Raw genomic sequence first — 27,416 nt, forward strand, 5'->3', positions numbered from 1 at the left:
TGTTATAGAGCCAAAAAGATTGGAGAAGTTTCGTGTTTCGTGTTTCGTGTTTTCCAATTTTCCAATTTTCCCAGAAGTGGTTAGAGTCTATGGATTCTTCAATTACATTGAGCTGATTTCTGACGTGCTGTTCCTTCTTTTTCCGTAGTGTATTTCTGTATTGTTTTAGTGAATCACCATAGCGAAGGCGGGTTTTCCGGGTCTCTATGTTTTTGGTTGGACAGGTTTCTTAATTTCTTTCTTAGATTTTTGCACTCTTCATCAAACCATTTGTCATTGTTGTTCATTTTCTTCGGTTTTCTATTTGAGATTTTTAGATTTGATAGGGAAGCTGAGAGGTCAAATATACTGTTAAGATTTTCTACTGCCAAGTTTACACCTCCACTATTGTAGTGAAACATTTTACCCAGGAAATTTTCTAGAATGGATTGAATTTGTTGTTGCCTAATTGTTTTTTGGTAGGTTTCCAAACTGCATTCCTTCCATCTATAGCATTTCTTAATGTTACTCAGTTCCTTTGGCTTTGATGCCTCGTGATTGGGTATTGCTCCGTTCAAGTAGACTGTGATTTTGCTGTGGTCTGATAGGGATGTCATTGGGCTGACTGTGAATGCTCTGAGAGTCTCTGGGCTGAGGTCAGTGATAAAGTAGTCTACAGTACTACTGCCAAGAGATGAGCTATAGGTGTATCTACCATAGGAGTCCCCTCGAAGCCTACCATTGACTATGTACATACCCAGCGTGTGACAGAGCTGCAGGAGTTGTGACCCGTTTAGTTTGTTATGTTGTTATAGTTGTGCCTCGGGGGGCATATGTGGGAGGGAATGCTGTCACCTGCAGGCAGGTGTTTGTCCCCTTGTGTGCTGAGGGTGTCAGGTTCTTGTCCGGTTCTGGCATTTAGGTCGCCACAGACTAATACATGTCCCTGGGCCTGGAAATGATTGATTTCCCCCTCCAGGATGGAGAAGCTGTCTTCATTAAAGTATGGGGATTCTAGTGGGGGAATATAGGTAGCACACAGGAGGACATTTTTCTCTGTTAAGATAATTTCCTTTTGAATTTCTAGCCAAATGTAAAATGTTCCTGTTTTGATTAATTTAATGGAGTGAGTTAGGTCTGCTCTATACCAAATTAGCATACCCCCTGAGTCCCTTCCCACCCCTGGGTCGATCATTATAGGGGCATTCATTTGGCTTCATATGTTTGGAGTCGAGGTCAACCGACTATGATTTTTTAACGCCGATACCAATTATTGGAGGACCAAAAATAGCAGATACAGATTAATCAGCCAATTTTTATAAATATATTTGCAGTAATGACAATTACAACAATACTGAATGAACAATGAACACTTTTATTTTAACTTAATATAATACATAAATAAAATCAATTTAGCCTCAAATAAATAATGAAACATGTTCCATTTGGTTTAAATAATGCAAAAACACAGTGTTGAAGAAGAAAGTAGAAGTGCAATATGTGCCATGTAAAAAAGCTAACGTTTAAGTTCCTTACTCAGAACTTGAGAACATATGAAAGCTGGTGGTTCCTTTTAACATTAGTCTTCAGTATTCCCAGTTAAGAAGTTTTAGGTTGTAGTTATTATAGGAATTATAGGACTATTTCTCTCTATACCATTTGTATTTCATAACATTTGACTATTGGATGTTCTTATAGGCACTTTAGTATTGTCAGCCTAATCTCGGGAGTTGATAGGCTTGAAGTCATAAACAGAGTTGTGCTTCAAGCATTACTAAGAGCTGCTGGCAAACGTAGTAAAGTGCTGTTTGAATGAATGCTTATGAGCCTGCTGCTGCCTACCACCACTCAGTCAGACTGCTTTATCAAATATCAAATCACATATTTATAATATAATAAACACACTGAAATACGAGCCTTTGGTCATTAATATGTTAAAATCCGGGAAACTATCATTTCGATAACAAAACATTTATTCTTTCAGTGAAATACGGAACCGTTACGTATTTTATCGAACGGGTGGCAACCCTAAGTCTAAATATTGCTGTTACATTGCACAAGGTTCAATGTTACGAGCCAGGCGGCCCAAACTGTTGCATATACCCCGAATCTGCTTGCACTGAACACAAGAGAAGTGACACAATTTCCCTAGTTAATATTGCCTGCTAACATGAATTTATTTTAACTACATAATGCAGGTTTAAAAATATATACTTGTGTATTGATTTTAAGAAAGGCATTGATGTTTATGGTTAGGTACATTTGTGCAACGGTTGTGGTTTTTCCACGAATGTGCTTTTGTTAAATCATCACCCGTTTGGCAAAGTTGAAGTAAGCTGTGATCCAATGATAAATTAACAGGCAGCGCATTGATTATATGCAACGAATAACAAGCTAGTTAACCTAGAAGATTGTTTTTTTTATAAGTTAAATAATCAATTTAAAAAACGGCCAAAACAAAACTGGACCGGCACAGACCTAAAAAGTACTATAATTTGATAGTTTCCTAACAGCAAGTGTTTTACTGAGTCCTCTTTTACTGCTAACTAGTAACTTACCTTGGCTCCTTGCAACCACAAGGTCATTTTGATGCTGCTCTCTCGTAATAGGTGGTCAGCCTGCCACGCAGTCTCCTCGTGGATTGCAATGTAATCGGCCATAATCGGCCATAAGGCCGATTACTGATTGTTGTGAAAACTTGATTAATCGGTCGACCTCTAGTTTGGAGGTACCCTCTCTGCAGCCTCTGCATTATTCACAACCAGGAAGGCTTTCCTCTTTAATCCCCCCCGCACAAACACACACACAGACACATGATCACACACTCGATAGTGGATATATTTGACACTTAGTGGACATACTCACTAATGTAGAAGGTAGGCGGTAAGGTAAGGAAATAAAGTGTCATGTGCCGAGGGGAGCATGTCTCCATCCGACCAGCCCAGTGGCAGAGGCCTTCATTTAGCTAGGTCTTTGCAGTGGGCTGTAAAATGTTATTGTGTCAATTTATGGAGCAGTAAAAACAGACATGGGCAGATAAATTGCAACTTTACTGTGATGCTGCGCTACCAAATTCTAATCATAGCTATTTTAACACCAAATGTAACTTCATCTAACTCTTTTGCTAGCTACATTTCAATGCAGTGTTTTAGTTCTCATAAGCACTGTAGGTCAAAACAACCCATGTCCTCAATTTGCAGGTATACAGGTTTGATAGAACAACAATAGGTAAACATTCAAAGGTCATGTCGATAAGTCATAAAGATGCTTTACTGTCTCAATATGATGGTGTTTTTGTATCCCTCTATGGAGATGGAACAAGCTTATTCCTCTGGTGAAGTGGGATCAGAGGTTGGTTGTGTGTGAGTGTGTGTGTGCGTGTGTGTGTGTGTGCGTTTAGTGCACACTGGCGGGTATACTTCCTTAAACAGGAAGGTCTGCAGAGATAGAGAAGACAAACTGCTTTAGCCCTGAGTCCCAATCCCACATAGGACGAACAGCCCATGAAAACAGCCCACTATAAAGATTTATGTTTGCCTCCTTTAAAGGGAAGGCCTCTCTAATTGTCTTTGTAGGCTGAGCTGTGTGTTCCACCAAGTCAACTTAATACATGGCCACTTCTCCTTTTAATGGCTTAATAAAGTGGAGCCTTTTTATGCCTCTCTTCTGAGTGGGCCCCTCTCAAAGTCGACGAGTGTGTTGATGTTTATCTTTTAAACACTAATCGTCCTTGTCTTGCCGTAGAGTTATCCTATAAATGTTTTTTTGTCTAAGGGAAATGTGTGTGTGTGTGTGTGTGTGTGTGTGTGTGTGTGTGTGTGTGCGCGCGCACACGTCTATAACAGTGTTTCAGGGTAAATGCCCTTTCCACTCATTCATCTGCATGAATAAGGATATTGGGGTAGAAAATCACACTTCAGGCCAAGAGTTTGTTTTGTGCTTTAGTTTATACATGTTTTTCATTAGATCTAGTTCATTTGACTCTTACACTTTTAAGAGGCACATTCGTCTTTATTGTCCATGACTTTAATAATCTATGACTTGAATGCTGTGATAGCATTGGTTGCAAGGTAATACAGTTTGACAGCAGTTAACTTTCATTATGAATTGAGTAAATAGCCTAATAAACTATTGAATGTTCAACCTCTCTGTCACATGCCTCCCCATCTTTCAACTGTAACTGTATAACAGTCACAGCAAACACAAACACTCCAGAAAACAGGCCGGTACACCAAAGACCAATAGATTAAGTTAAAACGACCTCACAATAAAGAGGAATATTCCAGTGTTGTGGTGTCTAAAATCCAATTACACAGTAGTAGCAGTAGTGGGGCTCTGAGGATTGGCTGGAAGGCTGGGATTGTTATGCAGATGGCCTGATTCACTAGGAGCTGTAGATAACCATAATAGACCCCACAGCCCAATTTAATGTAGCCCTTTCCTGCAGTCAAATCACCTAATGGTCTCATGGGTGGAATGTTATTCATATTTTTTATAATTTCATAATTAGTAACCATTATTTTAAAAACCCACCAAAAGCCGGTGATTCTATGTCTTCTGTGATGCATATAAAGTGTAATACTGGGATGCAAACTCAAAATGGAATTCATTTCAACTCTATATCTGACATGGTACAGGTTTCTTATTTTTATAAGACCATAACCATGTGTGTGAGGTGTATACATTTGTTTCAAAGTAGATTTGTTTAAGACTACCAAGAAACACTCTGATGTGACCCTGATTTAACCCACTGCAGTAAATTAACATGTACAGAGGCACCTAGAGCTAATGTGACAGTATTTATACAAATTGTAAGGAATGGTACCCGTAGAAAGTTGAGAAAAATATGTGTTTACCGTAAATACATTATCATCCCCAGCCTTTCCTCCCCTGCTGATATGGCTTCCCGTCCATGCTGGGGTTAGGAATCTGACCTTCTCCATTGAACTGCCCCCATGACCCCACCAAGGCCCAGCCAGGCTCAGTTCATATACAGTTGAAGTCAGAAGTTTACATACACCTTAGACAAATACATTTAAATGTTTTTCACAATTCCTGACATTTAATCTGAGTAACAATTCCCTTTCTTAGGTCAGTTAGGATCACCAATTTATTTTAAGAATGTGAAATGTCAGAATAATAGCAGAGAATTATTTTTTTCTGCTTTTATTTATTTCATCACATTCCCAGTGGCTCAGAAGTTTACTTACACTCAATTAGTATTTGGTAGCATTGCCTTTAAATGGTTTAATTTGGCTCAAACTTTTCAGGTAGCCTTCCACAAGATTCCCACAGTAAGTTGGGTGAATTTTGGCCCATTCCTCCTGACAGAGCTGGTGTAACTGAGTCAGGTTTTTAGTCCTCCTTGTTCGCAAACGCTTTTTCAGTTCTGCCCACAAATGTTCTACAAGATTGAGGGCTTTGTGATGGCCACTCCAATACCTTGACTTTGTTGTCCTTAAGCCATTTTGCCACAACTTTGGAAGTATGCTTGGTGTCATTGTCCATTTGGAAGACTCATTTGCGACCAAGCTTTAACTTCCTGACTGATGTCTTGAGATGTTGCTTCAATATATACACATACTTTTCCTTCTTCATGATGCCAAACATTTTGTGAAGTGCACCAGTCCCTCCCGCAGCAAAGCACCCCCACAACATGATGCTGCCACCCCCATGCTTCAAGGTTGGGATGGTGTTCTTCGGCTTGCAAGCATCCCCCTTTTTCCTCCAAACATAACAATGCTCATTATGGCCAAACAGTTCTATTTTTGTTTCATCAGACCAGAGGACATTTTTCCAAAAAGTACGATGTCCCCCCCCCCCATGTGCAGTTGTGCAGTTGCTGAGCGGCCTTTCAGGTTATGTTAATAAAGGACTCGTTTTAATGTGGATATAGAAACTTTTGTACCTGTTTCCTCAAGCATCTTCACAAGGTCCTTTGCTGTTGTTCTGGGATTGATTTGCACTTTCGCACCAAAGTACGTTCATCTCTAGGAGACAGAAGGTGTCTCCTTCCTGAGCGGTATGACGGCTGTGTGGTCCCATGGTGTTTATACTTGCGTACTATTGTTTGTACAGATGAATGTGGTACCTTCAGGGGTTTGGATATTTCTCCCAAGGATGAACAAGACTTGTGGAGGTCTACAATTTATTTCTGAGGTCTTGGCTGATTTCTTTTGTCAAACAAAGAGACACTGAGTTAGGTAGACCTTGAAATACATCCACAGGTACACCTCCAATTGACTTAAATTATGTCAATTAGCCTATCAGAAGCTTCAAAAGCCATGACATAATTTTCTGAAATTTTCCAAGCTCTTTAAAGGCACAGTCAACTTATTGTATATAAACTTCTGACCCACTGGAATTGTGATACAGTGAATTAGAAGTTAAATAATCTGTCTGTAAACAATTGTTGGAAAATTACTTGTGTCATGCACAAACTATAGTTTGTTAACAAGAAATTTGTGGAGTGGTTGAAAAATAAGTTTTAACGACTCCAACCTAAGTGTATGTAAACTTCCGACTTCAACTGTAGCTATCCCTGGACATCATATGAATTCATAAGTCAACAACACAAAAATTCTCATTAAATGTAATGATAGTATTTAATCTGATATAGATGTATATACATTTCACTGCTCAGACATGGCGATTCAACATGCCACTCAAAACAGATTGAGATCGAGATACTGTAGACTAAAGTGGCATTCCTGTATTCTTGTGCTTTTTGTCTGGGTCCCACTTTACTTTGTGACTCATGAGAAACTCAACTCTCCACCTAATAGTGAGGAAATAGACACTCAGAGCAGTTTGGAGGAGGAGAAATACCAAACCCTCCATCTTTATTCCCACCAAATCTGTACCCCTTCAGGTACATTGACCCGTTCTGCATTTTAAATATCTCAGAGTTAGAAGAACATGGCAGAGAGGACTGCATGACTCAGCGTTTCACCCAGGTGCGCTATAATCGATTAGGCACTACCGCAGGGAGGCGTGCGTGCGTGTGTGTCTGGGCGTGCGTGCGTGCACACGTGCAAGAGGGCTCTTATTCGCGTGTGTGATTGTGCACAAGCATGGGTTTGCGTGTGTGAGAATAAATAACCTTGTCTGTTTCCCTTGTAAATCAGAACACAGACGGCTCCACTGTACATCCTACATGATCTACGTCCTGTCTATAGTCCACATCACCACACAGCTGATGTATGGGGACCTGAGCGATTGAGCTGGGCTAGGCTGGAATAGCATGCAGAATTGGACAAAATGGCTTTGATTACAGAGAGTAGTCAAATGGCAGAGTCAAGAGATGTCAGCTGTACACAGGTCAGCTGTACTAATTAATTTAAGCATCTTACACTCTTAGAAAAAAGGTGCTATCTAGAAACTTAAAGGGTTCTTCGGCTGTCCCCATAGGAGAACCCTTTTGAGAACCCTTTTTGGTTCCAGGAAGAACCCTTTTGGATCCAGGTAAAACCGTTTTGGTTCCAGGTAGAACCGTTTTGGGTTCCATGTAGAATCCTTTCTTCAGAGTGGAACCCAAAAGGGTTGTACCTGGAACCAAAAGGGTTCTACCTGGAACCAAAAAGGGTTCTTCAAAGGTTTCTCCTATGGGGACAGCCAAAGAACCCTTTTGGAACCTTTTTTCCTAAGAATTTAATGGTCACCTTGATTCCTTTAGGCCTTGTTTTCTTTTCTTTCGCCCAGACTCCGAACACCTTTCCTCCGCATTTCTCCGAATTCTTCTTCTCTCTGATCCCTTGAAGAAAATGAGTGCTAAAATCCCGAACTCACATGCCTATGTGAGCCTCAGCTCCTCCCTCCCCTCTGTCTCTAGTAGCCGTGCATAATTGCATGTTTAGGCCTGGGCTGTTGTCAGCTTAATAATGGTCTTCTTCTGTGGTAATGGGTCTAAGTCCTCGTCTCTTGTTATTCATGACAGTATTAGTCTAATTGTGCCGTCTCACACCAGCGGAGATGTCTGACCTCCCATTCAATTACAGGGGGAGCCAGAACCAAGCCTATAAGCAGGTTAAATCAGTTATCTTCAGACGTCGGATGCTTTAAGTTGTAGGGTCAGCAGCTTTTAGTGTCTGCTAGTGCTGTTTTAGAGTTGTGTTAAGTGTTTTTTTGTTATCAATCCGGAACAATCGATTAGTTACGTAGTACCGTATATCTGTTCGGTGGACTGGTTGCTTACAGTGCAAACTAAAGTTCTATACTACCAGGCCATAAAAAGAGGATAGTCAATCGTCTGTGTGACCATATCGGAACTGATGGCCCACCATCTAGAGGTTCTCAACTACTGGCTGTATATAAGGCAGAAGCAGTAGGTACATACATATGTTTAAAATATGACAAAGGGTCCAGAAATGTAACACAGTTGCTGGAGGAGTCAATAAGCATATTTTTATTGGGGAGAATACTCTGTTTGAGTGGTCAGTTGACAGTTGAGCCTGTGTCTATGGAACTGTTTAGAGTTTTCTGCCTGGCTGGTCCCCAACACCTGTCCCTGTCCCCAGCAGAGCCCAATGGTGAGGTACACTTTGACTGCCATACCACACCCAAATGAACTACCACCCAGGGACTCATTTCACAGAAGCCATTTGCTAACAAAAATATCTCTCAAATACCAAAATGTCACCCAAATAGCTTTCACTATAGTTGCGAGAATTCACAGCATGCCATGGCTAGATGGTGCACTTTTCACCCCCTGCCTAGTGCTTAAGCCCTATCTGTCCTCCTCTGGCAGCGTGAATACATGGGGCTGCATTAGGTATGTATGAGCAGGATCCTGGACAGGGAGGAGTGAGCGTTGACTCATCCATCCAAGACTAAAATCCTCGCTGCAGCATTTTGTTCACGATTAATCAAAGTCAATCAAAGTCAATCCTAACTTCCCCATAACCTACATTAGGGTACTTACAATGTCTGATCACAGTGTTTCTTTTGTCATAGCATCAAAGGGTGTTTTTGCGTCAAAAATATCTGTTTCCAGAAATCCAACAGTTGGACTGCATGCTGTTGCCTGAAGAAATGTATTCTTGTTTTATGGTGAAGTTTCTGTCACAGAGGCTATAAATGTTTTGTTCCATCCATATTGGAACCATATTCCTTGGCAGCTAGCTACCTCATCAAGGTAATTAGCCAACTATATCTAAGCTTACAGGGGATTTCACTGCACTGGCTTCTGTTTGTCATTTGGTTGCCAAAAATGGATCCACTAATTGAGTTGCTAGCCTCTTTCTGATTTGCCACTCTTTCTTTTTTACCTCATTCCCTCTTTCTGTCTCGCTCTGTGATCTCTATATTTTTCTCTGTTTCTCTCAATTTCTCTCCATTTCTCTCTTTCTCTCGCTCTCTGTCTCCCTCTCTCCCTCAGTGGGATGCTAATATTGCCTGGCATGGCTAGCAGCGGCTGTCAGTTAGCGAGCTGGCCAGCCGAGGTAAATATCCTGCATTGATTAGGCAGATTTGCATAGACACCACAGGCCTGGGGGAGGCAGGAGAGGAGGCAGAGTGGAATGCTAAAAAACCCAACAGCATAGACAACATGACATAGCCTCAAAATACCCCAAATATCATCTCTCACTAATACCAGGGGGACGTTAGAGTGTGTGTGTGTGTGTGTGTGTGTGTGTGTGTGTGTGTGTGTGTGTGTGTGCGTGTGTGTGCGCGTGCGTATGCGTGCGTGTGTGTGTGTGCGGGCGCGTGTGTCTCTGTCTCAGCTGCGAATCCACGACAAGGCCTGGCTGGGCCACTGTCAGATTGAATACTGTTTCCAGTATTATCCCCTGACTAATCAGAAATGTTGAACATGCAGTAGGAGGTTCCTGGGATCTAATTGGTTATATTGCAATCATATGGTAAATCCCAAACACCTAGCCTACAGTCAGGAAGCATTGGCCATATCCCCTGTGAGTACACATATTCACTGTCTGTATCATTGAGGGAGTCACTGCCACTGGAAAGTTTAGGACAATCATTTCCTCCAATTTCCTCCTCCAGGTGGATGTCATTGGTCGCTCCTTTCTGTAGGCCTAGATTAGATGGTTACATTCAAGAGGAGGTGTTCAGTGTCACCAGAGTAGCTTAGGCCTACCATGCCATTTTTGGAGACCCTATTAAAGATTGTGATAATGTCTCCAGACATGTAAAGTGTAGTATAATTGCATGAAATGTGTTTGTAAAACTTAATAGAAAAGCGCTCAAGTAAAAGTCACCCAGTAAAATACTACTTGAGTAAAAGTCGAAAGGTATCTGGTTTTCAATGTACTTAATTAAGTACAGTGGTAGAAAAAGTACTCAATTGTCAATTATCATGTAAAAGTAAATGCTATTTTTCAAATTCCTTATATTAAGCAAACCCGACTGTAAGATTCTGATTTTCTTTTCTTAGTCAACCTTGTGTTCTTTTTCTTTGTGTTCTTGAACGTAGCCCTGTTTCTTTGTGTTTTGAAACGTAGCCATGTTTCTTTATGTTCTGGAACGTAGCCCTGTCTTTCATTTTTGTTCGTTGATTTCACCTGTGTTCGTTTCTCACCTGGTCACATCAGCTCCCTAATTAGTTCAGTTCTTTCTGTTTGTATGGTTGTGAGGAATATGTAGCGAGTGCCAGCCGACTAGAGCATACAGGTCGCAGTGGTGGGTGGCATAAGGTGCTTTAGTAACAAAGTGGATGGCACTGTGATAAACTGCATCCAGTTTGCTGAGTAGAGTATTGGAAGATATTTTGTAGATGACATCGCCGAAGTCGAGGATCGGTAGGATAGTCAGTTTTACTAGGGTAAGTTTGGCGGCGTGAGTGAAGGAGGCTTTGTTGCGAAATAGAAAGCCAATTCTAGATTTGATTTTGGATTGGAGATGTTTGATATGAGTCTAGAAGGAGAGTTTACAGTCTAGCCAGACACCTAGGTACTTATAGATGTCCACATATTCTAGGTCGGAACCGTCCAGGGTGGTGATGCTAGTTGGGCGTGTGGGTGCAGGCAGCAAATGATTGAAAAGCATGCATTTGGTTTTACTAGCGTTTAAGAGCAGTTGGAGGCCACGGAAGGAGTGTTGTATGGCATTGAAACTCGTTTGAAGCTCGTTTAGATGCTGTGCAGCTATAGGATTGGTTGTAATGCAATCGTAAAATGGTCAGGGAGGCGACGAAGAACCCGATGGTCACTCAGACAGAGCTCCAGAGTTCCTCTGTGGAGATGGGAGAACCTTGCAGAAGGACAACCATATTTGCAGCACTCCACCAATCAGGCCTTTATGTTAGAGTGGCCAGAAGGGAGCCAATCCTCAGTAACAGGCACATGACAGCCTTGTTGGAGTTTGCCAAAAGGCACCTGAAGGACTCTCAGACCATGAGAAACAATATTCTCGGGTCTGATGAAACAAAGATTGAACTCTTTGGCCTGAATGCCAAGTGTCACGTCTGGAGGAAACCTGGCACCATCCCTACGGTATAGCATGGGGATGTTTTTCAGCGGCAGGGACTGGGAAACTAGTTAGGATCGAGGGAAAGATGAACGGAGCAAAGTATAGAGAGATCCTTGATGAAAACCTGCTCCAAAGTTCTCAGGAGAGCACCTGAGAGCGAGCACCTGATGAAAACCTGGCCAGTGCCAGGTGTGCGTTTCACTTTTTTTGCAAGGTCAATACTGTCTGGCTGTGTGGAGAGTAACCCACAGAGACTGTGTGCCACAAAATGAGTGACAAAATGTTACAAAACCTGGCCAGATGATTTCAAGTCAACAGTCTCAAATCCAAGTCAAGTCTCTAGTTCTTTTCTTTTCTATGTGAGTCAGACTCGAGTCCAAGTCATATGACTCAATTCCACAGCTCTGCTAACTAGCATTAGCGCAATGACTGGAAGTCTTGCTAGCAGATACCCATAGACCTTCAGTCATCAGATTGTATTACTTTGTGGCTCTGCCAGCTAGTGACTACCATGCAGAGCTGCCTCCAGTACATGAGTCATCCCAATAAATGCCAGCCTGCATAACTGAGGCCAGCTCCAGGTTTTGTCTGTTAACCTTAGGGATATTGGTGAGAATTCAGTCAGAGTAGCGTTATGTGATAAAGCTACAAACGGCCATCGTTTAATCTGTTGTAACCATGCAGATGGCTATAGAAAGCTTTCATCCTCTTTCTGTCGGTCCCCCAGGTTGCAGTGAGGGCGGTTTTAGAGAAGGGCTTTAGTGTGTGTGGGCTTTAGTTTGTGTGTGTCTGTGCGTGTGTGTGTTTTGGCCCTGGTCTTTCGGGAGCTTAGAGGCTCTTTAACATGAGGACAGCCTGAAAGCATCAGTATGCAGACACACACACACACACACACGCAGGATTGGGACCTGTAGTTTGATGCAGCTTGGCTTGGATATTGGTGGCAAGCAGTATGAGCTAATCTTAGAGGTGTGTGTGTGTGTGTGTGTACGCCCTTTCCTGTAGTCAGATGACCATATCGCCCTCTACTGGTCTCATGGGTGACCTTGATAAGGGAAAAGTGTTTATTTCTACATTTCAATGTTGCAGCTTGCTAAAAATTGGAATGTTATTAATATATTACATAATTTTATAATTCAATCTGGTGGTTATATGTCAAATGGTTTTGTTATATGTAATATCTGTAAAGTATAATATTGGGATGCAAACTCAAAATGTAATAATCAACTCTATAACTGACATGGTACAGGTGTCCTCTTTTTTTAAGCCCATAACCATGTGTGTGAGGTGTATACTTTTGTTTCAAAGTAGATTTGTTTAAGACTACCTAAGACCCTGATTTAACCCACTGCAGTAAAAGGGTGTGGGGTGTGGGGTTAAGAGGAGTAGCTAGGTTGGTGTCTGTAGCTGTGAGTATGTGAATATTTTTAGTGTGCATTTGTCAAACTCAATGCGCAGAGCTTTTCTAAAGCAGGTTTATCATGGTGACAAAAATAGTGTATTGTACTCTCCTTGAATAATGTGTGTAATCCACCAGCACTGACAGTAACATCTCTCTCTCTGGTGCTCTGGAAGTGCACACCAGGGTTGAGGAGTAACGGATTACATTTAATCAATTACATGTAAGGGATTCCAAAAAAACGGTACCTGTAATCAGTTACGTTACCAGCAAAAAATATTGTAATCAGATTACCGATACGTAGATGAATACTTTGAGGATTCCTTTTAAATTCAGAAAGGATGTTTGCGAGAGAAAAATTATTTGACACTTCGCTGTTTTCTCAATGACATTCAAAATCAGCATTGAAAAAAGACGCAAGATTAAATATGTTCTACCTGAGCGACCACAAGTCAGAGACCACTATGATGACACACCAAATGTGTTTGATGGATCATGGGAAAAGAGCAGGAATAGGCTTTTGTAGGCTGCAGTCCAAGCTATGTCTTCCAATGGTGCGACTGCTGTCGGCATCCAAAGATCCAACTTGAATAAACGCTTGGAGGTAAGGATGACAGTAGTGGTGTAGTCTACGGCGATATGGATATCACTTATTATTGATATCTACATAGAGCATTGATGTGAATCACACTGCTGCTCTCTCATTTTACTGTTTGCGCCTGGTTGTTGTGGTTGGCGTTTCACGAATCTAAATGTGTATTTGAACCGAATAATGGTTGAATTCAACAAGTTGAAACTGCCTATCAATCATTGTTTTTGAAACCAGTGGACAGCCAGTGAAAAATTAACTCTTGCAACAGTTGCATAGTGCAGATACCAGCCTATAGAATAAAAGTGGAGCTTTTATTGCTCAATCTAATTCATGCTGATAAAAACATTATCCATACACCTAATAGACACATGCTCAAACTTGAACTCATTTTATATATATACAGTTGAAGTCGAAAGTTTACATACACTTAGGTTGGAGTCATTAAAACTAGTTTTTCAACCACTCCACAAATTTCTTGTTAACAAACTATAGTTTTGGCAAGCCAGTTAGGACATCTACTTTGTGCATGACACAAGTAATTTTCCAACAATTGTTTACAGACAAATTATTTCACTTCTAATTCACTGTGTCACAATTCCAGTGGGTCAGAAGTTTACATACACTAAGTTGACTGTGCCTTTAAACAGCTTGGAAAATTCCAGAAAATTATGTCATTGGCTTTAGAAGCTTCTGATAGTCTAATTGACATAATTTGAGTCAATTGGAGGTGTACCTGTGGATGTATTTCAAGGCCTACATTAAAACGCAGTGCCACTTTGCTTGACATCGTGGGAAAATCAAATTAAATCAGCCCAAAAAATGTAGACCTTCACAAGTTTGGTTCATCCTTGGGAGCAATTTCCAAATGCCTGAAGGTACCACGTATCATCTGTACAAACAATAGTACGCAAGTATAAACACCATGGGACCACGCAGCCATCATACCGCTCAGGAAGGACACACGTTCTGTCTCCTAGAGATCAACGTACTTTGGTGCGAAAAGTGCAAATCAATCCCAGAACAACACCAAAGGACCTTGTGGAGATGCTGGAGGAAACGGGTACAAGAGTATCTATATCCACAGTAAAACGAGTCCTAGATCAACATAACCCGAAAGGCCGCTCAGCAAGGAAGAAGCCACTGTTCCAAACCGCCATAAAAAGTCAGACGGTCCCCATGGTTTGCAACTGCACATGGGGACAAAGATCGTACTTTTTGGAGAAATGTCCTCTGGTCTGATGAAACAAAAATGTAACTGCTCGGCCATAATGACCATCGTTATGTTTGGAGGAAAAAGGGGGAGGCTTGCAAGCCGAAGAACACCATCCCAACCGTGAAGCACGGGGGTGTCAGCATCATGTTGTGGGGGTGCTTTGCTGCAGGAGGGACTGGTGCACTTCACAAAATATATGACATCATGAGGAAGGAAAATTCTGTGGATATATTGAAGCAACATCAGTCAGGAAGTTAAAGTAAAAGCTTGGTTGAAAATGGGTCTTCCAAATGGACAATGACCCCAAGCATACTTCCAAAGTTGTGGCAAAATGGCTTAAGGACCACAAAGTCAAGGTATTTGAGTGGCCATCACAAAGCCCTGACATTTGTGGGCAGAACTGAAAAAAACGTGTGCGAGCAAGGTTGCCTACATACCTGACTAAGTTTCACCAGCTCTGTCGGGAGGAATGGGCCAAAATTCACCCAACTTATTGTGGGAAGCTACTCAAAATGTTTGACCCATGTTAAACAATTTAAAGGCAACTCTACCAAATACTAATTGAATGTATGTACACTTCTGACCCACTGGGAATGTGATGAAAGAAATAAAAGCTGAAATAAATCATTATCTCTACTATTATTCTGACATTCACATTATTAAAATGTGGTGATCCTAACTGACCTAAGACAGGGAATTGTTACTTGGGTTAAATGTCAGGAATTGTGAAAAACTGAGTATAAATGTACTTGGCTAAACGTCCGACTTCAACTGTCTATGTTTTACCCCTTTTTCTTCCCAATTTCGTGGTATTCAATTGGTAGTTACGGTCTTGTCCCATCACTCGGGAGAGTCCATAGCCGTGTGTCCCCCAAAACACCATCCAGCCAAGCCGCACAGCTTCTTGACAGAAGCCAGCCGCACCAACGTGCCGGAGTAAACACTGTGCACCTGGCAACCACATCAGCTTGCATTGCACCCAGCCTACCATAGGAGTCGCTACTGTGCGATGGGACAAGAACATCCTTGCCGGCTAAACCTTCCTCTAACCCGGACGACGCTGGGCTGATTGTTTACCGCCCCATGGGTCTCCCAGTCGCGGCCGGCTGCGACAGAGCCTGGACTTGAACCAAGGTCTCTAGTGGCCTTAGACCACTGCGCCACTCGGGAGGCCAAACTTGCACACTTATGATAGACTTAAAGCGGCAATCTGTATTTGCTACATCTATTTTTTTACTTATAAATTATATATACAGTACCAGTCAAAGGTTTTTCTTTATTTTTACTATTTTCTTAATTGTAAAATAATAGTGAATACATCAAAACTATGAAATAACACATAATTAATCATCTAGTAACAAAAAAGTGTTAAACATATCAAAATCGATTTTAGATTCATCAAAGTAGCCAACCTTTGCCTCATGAAAGCTTTGCACACTCTTGGCAAAGCATGCCATTCCATGGGCGCAGCATTTATTTTTCAACTCGAATCAACAAGCCCAATCAGTCCTCCATGACAACAAAGTAATCATAAACAACATAGTAGGGCTGGCTAATAAGTCCTTAGTTTTGGGGTCATGGCTAATCTATACTTCCATATTTCCAAGTCCTATTCTTGAAGATCAAGGGGTATAACATTTATTATGACTGGAATTCTGATAGACCTTGGTTTTTAATGTAAAGATATCATTTAATTGTATTATTATATGCAGTAGAAAGCAATGGGTTAGAAGAAGCTTACATAACCAACCCATGAAGTAAAATATGGCCAGCTATGTAAACTTTAACATTGATTTATCCAGCAATGGATGTTAATTCAATTGGTAACATATATTTTTGTCTCCTTCTAATGCCTCTTAAGGTTAAAGTGATCTAAAAGTAACGGAATGTAATCAGAGTTTGGGTAATCCAAAAGTTACTTGACTGATTACAATTTTGGACAGGTAACTTATAACTGTAATGGATTACATTTAGAAGGTAACCTACCCATCCCTGGGGCACACATTGATTCATCGATTCAAGCTGTGGTTTTTTATCACTAAGATTGTGAGCCACCAAACGCTGCATGTTTAGTACAGCGATATACTGATCTGATACTCTTAGGACGCACCTTATTTCCTTCCTTTCTTTCTTCCTTAATTCCTTCCTTCCTTTCTTATTTCCTTCATTCCTTCCTTCATTATTTTCTTCTTTCCTTAATTCCTTAATTTCTTCCTTCCTTGTTGGCTTTTCTAGTGCAGGTTTTCAAGTAGTTATATTATCCTGTGCTGTAGATGGACATACTGTGCATACATACATTCAGACACACAGACAGACTGACATCCGAAGCTCACCTCCACTTCAGAGGGACAAATGTTGCGTGAAATCAATAGACAGATTCATCTTGATATGAGATGTTTGCGCTCTGAAAAATGCTTAATTTCCTGGAGACTTGAAATAAATTGAAAAGGATTTGTGTGGATTTGCTTATCAGTGGGCCAGTGTGAAGCCTGCTCTCCTTTAAGGCTTGAGGACACATCAGAATAGAGCTAATCTTCTACAGAGGTTCAATACGGAGTTCTCCCTCTCTGTCAGACCTGGGATGGACTGAGTGAAAGGATTGAGCCAGCATATGAGACTGATAGAAGACTTATACCATGTCGAGATATATTTGCGCGTTGTTATAGCAGGGATTAGGCTATTTTCTCCATCCCTTCTTCATCCTTTCAAATATGAAATATAGGATACAGTACATTGGCAGCTAACATGTTGTCACACAGCAGTGAGAGTGAAGAGATGGGTATGTACATCTCTTAGGTGACATTGGAGAGGGAATGAGAAATATCCCTTCTTGTCTTTTGTCACCCCCCTCTGGACAAATCAACCATAATGTATTGTAATAATAATAATACAATTAAAGAAATGCATCCAGTACTTATATAGTAGGCATTACGAAATAGTTACAAAAAAAGTATAATGTGTATTTTTGGGAACATTTGGTAACCTACATTGTGGTGACATGTTGTGGTGCAGCCAGGACTCTTGGCACCATTCTTCTCTAATGAGGGATATGGTAAACCTGACGCCAGTGGGACACACATATGCCTAGGGCATATGTATATTTGTCGATTTTCCCACCGGTTTACCCAGAAGGGGTGTGTGTGCGTGCGTGTGGTCTAACGCTGACACATACCAAAATAGAATACCATTGCAAGCCATGGCTGGATTCACTTACACTCCTAGATAAGAGGTGTAATTCTACACTTATAGACTCCATTGATTTTGGCTTCAGACTAATGTGTCTAAGAGAAATATCGCTATATGCAGTGGTGTACATAAGTAAGCTCGCAGACAGCTTTGGCATTACTCTTAACACCGTGAAAGGGGATGGAGGGAGCCAGGCGTTGGGTTGTTTATGACATTAAGCACTGTCATTCTCAGCCATTTGACTGCGAAATCGGAGATCATTTCCCATTTTTCCTAGGAATCAGTCAATTACTTTTCTCATTGCTTTTCGCATCTGCGATCTCCTCCCTCTGAAAGACGGCAAGCAGTCTTTTTCCACACTAAATATAAATTCAATGAATAATTTCATATTTACCGCCGGGCCATATTTTACAGCGCTCCAGTGTGGATGCCCCCGATGCCTGCTTATTCATCTTTGTGCATTTGAATTATTTTTACTCCACTATAAACTGTTTTAATGTGTATGAGTGTGAGTGTGTGCGTGGGTTTCTCCCCACCACACACACACTCTCTCTCTGGTCAGGTGTAGATTTCATACTCCTAGTGTGGGTCTGTGTCAAAAAAAATCTCAAATTGTACTTTTGTCACATGCGCCGAATACAACAGGTGTAGACTTTACGGTGAAATGCTTACTTACAAGCACAACAACAATAATAGCCAGTACTCAATGTGCAGGGGTAAGAGGTAGTTGAGGTAATATGTACATGTAAGTAGGAGTAAAAGTGACAAGGCAGTCAGGATAGGTATACTGAGTAAAAATATAAACGCAAGATGTAAAGTGTTGGTCCCATGTTTCATGAGCTGAAATTAAAAATCTCAGAAATGTTCAATATGCACAAAAAAACTTGTTTCTCTCAAATCTGGTGCACAATTTTGTTTACATCCCTGTGAGTGAGCATTTCTCCTTTGCCAAGATAATCCATCCACCTGACAGGTGTGGCATTTCAAGAAGCTGATTAAACAGCATGATTATTATACAGGTGCACCTTGTGCTGGGGACAATAAAAGACCACTCTGAAATGTGCAGTTTTGTCACACAATACAATGACACAAATGTTTTGAGGGAGTGTGCAATTGGCATGCGGACTGCAGGAATGTCCACCACAGCTGTTGCCAGAGAATTGAATGTTCATTTCTTTATGCCCTCCAAGGCTTGTTTTAGAGAATTTGGCAGTACGCCCGACCAGCCTCACAACTGCAGATCAGCCCAGCACCTGATTTCCTGATATGATAACTGTAACTCAGTAAAATCTTTGAAATTGTTTCATGTTGTGTTTACATTTTCGTTCAGTATAATAAACAGAGTAGCAGCAGCGTATGTGAAGTGTGTGAAAGTGTGTTGTGTGAGTGTGTGTGAGTGTGTAGTATGTGTGAGTGTGTGGGTAGTCCGGTGAGTGTGCATAGAGCCAGTGCAAGAATATCAGTGCAAAAAAAAGGGGTCAATGTAAATAGTCCGGGTAGCCATTTGATCAACTGTTCATCAGTCTTATGGCTTGGGGGTAGAAGCTGTTCAGAAGCCTTTTGGTCCTGGACTTGGCTCGCAGGTACCACTTGCCGTGCGGTAGCAGAGAAAACATTTATGACTTGGGTGGCTAGAGGCTTTGACCATTTTTAGGGCCTTCCTCTGCAGGTGTGTGTGTGTGCATGCTTGGGTGCGTGTGTGTGTGTGTGTGTGTTTTACAGTCCCATCAGCCCCAACAGTATTTACGGTGCTGTTGGTCTGTCCAACCCCTGATGACTCCATTACTCCCCCTGATATTTATAATTTCATAAAGCTGCTCCATGACAACGTTTATTTTATCCCCCTCCTAATCTCCTACTAATAAAGACATGCCAAACGCTGGGGTTGAAAAACGAGTGCGGCCCGAGCGAGGGAGGGAGAGGAGAGATAAATCAGAGGTGGAGGTGCAGGAGATTGTCAATGATCGGGCCACTACGATCGAGCTGCCCCGCTCGATAGCCATGATCTATAGTAATGAAAATCCATGCAAACTATTGAGAGGGTAAGATGGAGTGGACAGGGGTGAGAAATTGGGCCGAGTTAACAACCGCGATGAGGAGACGTCGCCGGGGAAATATTATGGCAGCCGTTTGAAAGAAAGGCTTTGATAAACACGGCAGAAGTTTTTCAATTACCCGACTGCCCATGCAGTAAAGAGTAAAAGATGGAAAGCTGGCCGCTGCCCAGATCAGAGCTATAATGCAATAATACAATTCACAGAGGAGTTTGACTTTTGTTTTTCTACTTTGCCTGAAATGAACTACTGTACAGTATAATGCATTCATTTCAGAGAGGAGTTTGGATTTTCTTTTTCTACTTTGCCTGGATATGAACTCAAGGAAGCAAGTGGAATGTAAAAGACCTTTGTGTATTTCCCTTCTCATTCCAAAGCTTTTGCTGTAAGGCAATAGAAAATTAAAGATTGTTTATGAAATGTCACATCTTCAATTACTGTATAGTGTTCTCTGACATTGGAAAAAAGCTGAACATTGAAACTAATGATCTTCTCGTCTGTGTGTTTGTGTCCTTTTCCTGTCTGTGTCTGTGTGTGTCCCTGTGTATGTATCGGTTTGTCTTTGTTTCTTTTTTTTCTTTGTCTGTTCTTCACACGTTTGGCCCATGAAGCAGACAACGGATGACATCGTGTCGTCGGCAGAGTGTTCGAGTGATGACGAGGACCTGGAGGAGTGCGACTCTGGCCATGCAGGTGGGCTAGGTTAGTTTACCTCTGCTTGCTCTCACCCTGCTCTTTCACTCCATACACACCTGAGGATGAAGCACTGCATCCTCTAAGCATCACAGCCCCATGGACACACAAAGTGTAACTTCCAAAAATAGAAACTAAATGTAGTGAAATATAACAAAACAAGACAAATCATTCAACACTTAGACAGAATATTGGGTAAGACTGGAGATTTGTTAAGAAATCTGACTAAATGACATAAAACACACATATATATATATATATATATATATATACCAAGGTGGAAAATAGTCAAATCTGTCATGAAGGACTATCCACATTATAAAACAATTATGTTGCTTCAAAAATCAATACAAAACATCATTGATTTATGAGTTACACATGCCCATGGGGTCCTCTGAAGTGGTTAACATGGTCATCTAAACATGGTCACCTAAACACATACAAATTTTGTCCTCTCAGTGTTGAATGAGAGAGAAAAATGTAAATACTTTAATATAAAGATACAAAATTAGTATGGAGATGTGCCATGTGCCATTGATGCTTCAAAATGTATCATACCGTGTTTGGGTCCAGCGCTCTTGCCATGTGGTACTGTACTGACTTGCATTTTGACTCATGATACATTTTGAGATTCTCTTGAAGATTTGCTTTCAGCGAAATTACTGTGATATCTAGCAGGAATTGAAATAGTGTTTTTTTTACGTTTGTTCGTTTTATCATTTTTGTTTCTTCCATATTTAGAGGCGTGCCTTGTTAAAACATTTGTTAATATAGAACAGATATCATCGAATTTCTGTGTACGATTTTTTTAATTAATTAATTTTTTTATATAGTTTTGCTTCAAGGTGAACATGTTATCCTGCTGTCTTTTTCCAACCCAAATATGAAAAATAGAATATAGAACTAACTTAGAAGTTCCAAGTCATATTCCTCTAAGCTTTTTGAGAGAACTTGGGAATTGCTTTTTCTTGTTTGAATAAAATATCACTAACCAGCTGTCAGTCATGGAACTGTGTGTACTAAAACAACAATTTCGCCTAAAATGTTTACTTCCCAAATAAAAATGAAAACTATTGACTTTGACAAGTTTCGACAGTTTATATTGGTACTCTACAGATATAAGCCAGGTAGTCAGTCAAAATGTTCTTATAGCTTCAGTTATTTACATGAATGACTCAGCCTTTTTGAGCCAAGCAAACTGGGTGTGATTTTCTTTCCTCTGATAAACATTCAGTAATGGTCCATTACATATTAGCTTTCACACTATCCTTTACATTACCTCCTGCAAATTCAATCATTGGTGTTAAAGAGACTGAGAATTAGCATATTTAGTGCTCAGATATTATGCTTTAAAAAAACATACAAACCTTGTCACATTATGGCAGTCCGTAATGAGGTGAAACATAAAAAGACCTCTACTAACATCAATCAAAGCACATTGGCTGTTTAGTATGGCAGGGACACCAACCTCAAGTCCTTTATAATTGCTTTTATTTGTGGCTCTGAATGAGGCAAATAAGAAGTAAAGAAACTCGAAATGCGGCAGAGGTAGAATATATTCCAGACGCAGACAATGTACTACAGTGACTTTCGTGAAGCGTTTGAACTTTTTTGATTGAATAGTTCCTTAATGTATCTCAGGTAGGCCTACAGCACCTGGTCACATGACAAACAACTGACAGAGGGTTCACATGTCTCAGCCTGTGCTGTTATCAGGACTAGCTGATCATCATCCTGTAAAAGGTCAATCCCAAGTCCTCCCAAAGTTCCTGGAAGAGATAGCAGTGTTAAAGAGCCCAGGTCTGCTCTGTACTGTAGCCCTATGAGCTCCCCGGATTTCTGAAGACAGATATCGTCAGGGCCCCAGTCATCCAATCATATGTTTACACAGAAATTCACACCATTCTAACCCCGACATCAGTTGACGTGGACAGCTGCATGCTACATGCCCCGTGGTCTCGATATTTATTTTATGCTTGGGGTTGTCGTCGTTGTTGTTTTTTTGTGAGTGAAGCATGTGTGTGTTTTTTTTTTCTTAATTTTTAATAGTTTTATTTGCCGTCTTGTATGTTCAGGTCTCTTGTGTTTCGGTTTGTTTGTTTTGTTTTTGAGTCATTGTCTTCATCTATCTGCCAATTATCCGATATACGACATTCCTGTTGTCTCGCCTCATCATGTGCAGCATGAATTTTTGGTGGTTAAAAACAATTTTTCCCTCATCTCTTTTCGAGCATTTGTGCCATGAGGCTTTTTGGAGAAAACATTTCCATTTTTTGATGATAAAAGGCAACAAAGTATTTTCTTGCCATCAACTTTTATGGCCTCAAGCAGGCAAACCGTAATATGTAACAAAAGACAGTTGTGTATGAAGAATGATATCTTCCTAGCCCCTGTCCCTTCCTTCACTCCTTCCCTCCCTTCCTCTCCTCTCCTCTCCCTTGCCAAGCCGTTCTGCCTTTAAATTTATTTCAATGCAGATGGCATAAAAATAATTTTATTGCCACAAAAGTATATCTGTTATTCTCTTTTGAGTTGCTCTCCAGCAGTCATTTTGTGGCATGCATTAACAGTAGTGGCTAACTCAACATCAACCCATTCTCTTCCTGGTCACCACCTGGTGACCTCCATCCCTTCAAAGCATGGACCCCCTAACCCTGCATTTAGGCTAACTGGGCTGGTTTGTCTTGTGGTCACTTTGAGTTCCGCACCCATCTTTACGGTCTTAGCGACATTGCCTGTTGCGACATCCTTTCTCTCTCTCTCTCTCTCTCTCTCTCTCTCTCTCTCTCTCTCGCTCTCGCTCTCTCTTTCTCTCTCTCTGTTCTACACTTGTCTGTTTTTGGTCTGTCTGTTTTTGTCTGTTTGTCTGTCCGTTTGTCTGTGTTTCTGTCTGGAGGTGTTGTCATGTGATTCTGTTCTCTGTAAAACTGTTGGATATGCCCCCCTTTCCCTTAAAGGAATTCCATAAGACGGATAACACTGGTGCTAATAATAACATACATTTTAAACTAATTTCATACATTTGATTAATTGATAGTATAGGGAGATTAAATACCATCAAACTCTAAACCTGTTATTCCAATGATAACGTCACGGTAGTGTTCATTTCTAGCACAGTCTATATACAACCAGCTGTTGACTGAAGACAACAGTAACATCATGCAGTGTGGTGAATGAAGCATTCATATGATTATCTACGTTAATAATAACATTAGACATTTCACTCAACCACCAAAACGGTGTCAAATGCACTCGGGTTCAGACGTCTCTTTGAGGGTTACAAACAATTACAGTGTACGTATTTCACTTTAAAAGACAAGAAGGTGAACTTATCAAATAGGAAAGTGCAAACTCTCTCCAGGGAACTTATTAGCTCTGTAACTCGTACATCTATCCACCAAGAAGATAGGTTTTTAGATGAGTCTCTTTATAAATGGCAGTGTTTCAGACAAGCCTCACCTCCCTGTTCATTGACATGTTTTTATAACAGGAGTAAGGGCTGAGCTAAGGAAAGTCTGTATCTTTCCGGCAATCATTATCTATTTTACAGTATACTTATAAAACTAGCCAGTTATTATAGGCCTACTATACGTATACTTTGAACCTGGGTAGTCTATGCACCGAATGACTATGTTAGCCCGCTGATCCAAAGATTCCAGCATAGTGGAAACACAGATACACTGCTGAACAAACTTCTGTCAGACAGACAGGAGGCGAAGTGAAGACAGAAAATGCAACCGCCCAGCCATTCAACTGCAGCAATCGAAGATGGCGTTTGACAAGGAATGTAACGCAGGTTGGCATTTATTGGGATGACTCATATACCGGAGGCAGCTCTGCAATGTAGTCACTAGTTGGCACAGCCACAAAGTCACATAATCTTATTTTAAACCATAACCATAACTTTAACCAGACTGCTACCAACCTTATGCCTAACCTTAACCTTACATTAAAACCAAAAACCCATTTTTTTTTTCTAAATGTTGATGATATATAGCCATTTTTTTTTTTTTGCGCTCAGCTCTGCTACCAGGACAAGATTAATTCAAATAAATGTCAACTTGGAAATGTAACACTGCTTACAGCCAAGAAAATCCTTGGCATCGGTCTTAAAGTTCTACTCCAGTCTCCTTTTCAGCTCATTTATCACCTGATTTACTTATCAAAAGGCTTAATCTCAGTAGGTGGTCCAGGTGTCCTCTGAAATTGCACAAGTGTGTGTGGGGGGTCGTCATATTTAGTTCTCTATCGATCCTTTATTGTTCCTCAAGCAAGGGGGAGGCCGATGAGATCAGAGGGCACCATCAGACCAACTCCTTGAATGGCCTACTCGGTGAAGTTTGCACTTGTGTCTAAAAAACAGAATTTTGCTCAAAACATCATTTTTTTACCCTTAAGTATGTGTATTTATAGGTGGGATATTGTTTTTCAAAAGCAAAAGTTAAAAAATATGCTTTAAAGTCAACAGTGATTTTCCACTGGCATTCAAATTAATCATGTTTTCATGACTCTAAACTGCTAAGCCAGCACATTTGTCAGTGTTAATGTAGCTGCCAACACCGGAATTTAATTGTTCAACATTTGAAATGCATCGCTTTAAAATTAGAAGAGCCTGTTTTTGTTTACAGACATATTGTTGACGAGGTAGAGCTGTGAAAAGACCGCGGACAGAAACTTAATTAGACAGCCTTAAAGCAAACTCTATGCTGGATCTTACCTTATGATATTGTGTGCGCAGGGTTGGGGAGTAAAGGATTACATGTAATCCATTACATGTAAGTGATTACAAAAAAATTTAACTAATCTGTTACGTTACTAGCAAAAATATTGTCAGCAGATTACAGATACTTTTTAAAAACTAGATGATTACTTTGAGGATTACTTTTCAATTCAGAAACTAAGTTTGCGAGAAAAAAATCTTTGAGAATTCTCTGTTTTCTTGACATTCAAATCAACATTGAAAAAGGCGCAAGTTTAAGTTTGTTCCACCTGAGCAAGTATGATCACAAGTCAGAGACCACTATGATGACACAGCAAATGTGTTTGATGGATCGCAAGAAAAGAGCAGGAATAGGCTTTTGTAGGCTACAGTCCAAGCTATGTCTTCCAATGCTGCGACTGCTGTCGGCATCCAAAGATCCAACTTGAATAAACGCTTGGAGGTAAGGATGACAGTAGTGGTGTAGTCTACAGCGATATGGATATCACTTATTATTGATATCTACATAGAGCATTGATGTGAATCACACTGCTGCTCTCTCATTTAGCTGTTTGCCTTACGGATTGTGGTTGTTGTGGATGGCGTTTCACAAATCGAAATGTGTATTTGAACCCAATAATGATTGAATTCAAGAAGTTTAAACTGCCTATCAATCATTGTTTTTAAACTAATTTTATATATATATACAGTTGAAGTCGAAAGTTTACATACACTTAGGTTGGAGTCATTAAAACTTGTTTTTCAACCACTCCACAAATTTCCATAGGCCTAATGGATACATGCTCAAACTTGCAAACGTTTGATAGACTTAAAGGGGCAAACCATTTTGGGATTTATAAATTATGTATACTATATATATATATATATATATATATATATATACACAGTTGGAAGTTTACATACACTTAGGTTGGAGTCATTAAAACTAATTTTTCAACACTCCACAATTGTCTTATTGACAAACTATAGTTTTGGCAAGTCAGTTAGGACATCTACTTTGTGCATGACACAAGTAATTTTTCCAACAATTGTTTAGACAGATCATTTCACTTCTAATTCACTGTATCACAATTCCAGTGGGTTAGAAGTGTACATACACTAAGTTGACTGTGCCTTTAAACAACTTGGAAAATTCCAGAAAATTATGTCACCTCAGTGCCTCTTTGCTTGACATCATGGGAAAATCAAAAGAAATCAGCCAAGACCTCAGGAAAAAAATTGGAGACCTCCACAAGTCTGGTTCATCCTTGGGAGTAATTTCCAAACACCTGAAGGTACCACGTTCATCTGTACAAACAATAGTACGCAACTATAAACACAATGGGACCATGCAGCCATCATACCGCTCAGGAAGGAGAGAAGTTCTGTCTCTTAGAGATGAACGTACTTTGGTGCGAAAAGTGCAAATCAGTCCCAGAACAACAGCAAAGGACCTTGTTAAGATGCTGGAGGAAACAAGTACAAAAGTATCTATATCCACGATAAAACGAGTCCTAGATCGACATAACCTGAAAGGCCGCTCAGCAAGGAAGAAGTCACTGCTCCAAAACCGCCATAAAAAAGCCAGACTAAGGTTTGCAACTGCACATGGGGACAAAGATCGTACTTTTTGGAGAACTGTCCTCTGGTCTGATGAAACAAAAATAGAACTGTTTGGCCATAATGGCCATCGTTATGTTAGGAGGAAAAAGGGGGAGGCTTGCAAGTCGAAGAACACCATCCCAACCGTGAAGCACGGGGGTGGCAGCATCGTGTTGTGGGGGTGCTTTGCTGCAGGAGGGACTGGTGCACTTCACAAAATAGATGGCATCATGAGAGAGGAATATTACATGGATATATTGAAGCAACATCTCAAGACATCAGTCAGGAATTTAAAGCTTGGTCGCAAATGGGTCTTCCAAATGGACAATGACCCCAAGCATACTTCCAAACTTGTGGAAAAATGGCTTAAGGACAACATAGTCAAGGTAGTCAAGTGGCCATCACAAAGCCCTGACCTCAATCCTATAGAACATTTTTGGACAGATCTGAAAAAGCGTGTGCGAGCAAGTAGGCCTACAAACCTAACTCAGTTACACCAGCTCTGTCAGGAGTAATGGGCCAAAATTCACCCAACTTATTGTGGGAAGCTTATGGAAGGCTACCTGAAATGT

The 27,416-nt window shown here is 40.6% G+C and overlaps 1 protein-coding gene across 27 annotated transcripts in view; it reads left to right on the forward strand.

The window, feature by feature from the left end:
• nrxn3a (neurexin 3a) overlaps window positions 1-27,416 on the forward strand; it is a 442,954-nt gene that overhangs the window by 406,187 nt on the left and 9,351 nt on the right. For 17 of the 27 annotated variants that reach the window (XR_002955173.2, XR_002955174.2, XM_024436833.2 and 14 more), the window contains one exon: window positions 20,462-20,552. Coding sequence is in view for 23 of the 27 variants with exons in the window: in XM_024436833.2 (XP_024292601.1) it covers window positions 20,462-20,552 (91 nt within the window). In the remaining 4 variants the exon portion in view is untranslated. The remainder of the gene's footprint in view (window positions 1-20,461; window positions 20,553-27,416) is intronic. The other 10 variants (XR_002955176.2, XM_024436829.2, XM_024436832.2 and 7 more) reach the window with 3 other exon arrangements.

This window comes from Oncorhynchus tshawytscha, linkage group LG11 (assembly GCF_018296145.1).
Source record: "Oncorhynchus tshawytscha isolate Ot180627B linkage group LG11, Otsh_v2.0, whole genome shotgun sequence".
Taxonomy (NCBI): Eukaryota; Metazoa; Chordata; class Actinopteri; order Salmoniformes; family Salmonidae; genus Oncorhynchus; species Oncorhynchus tshawytscha.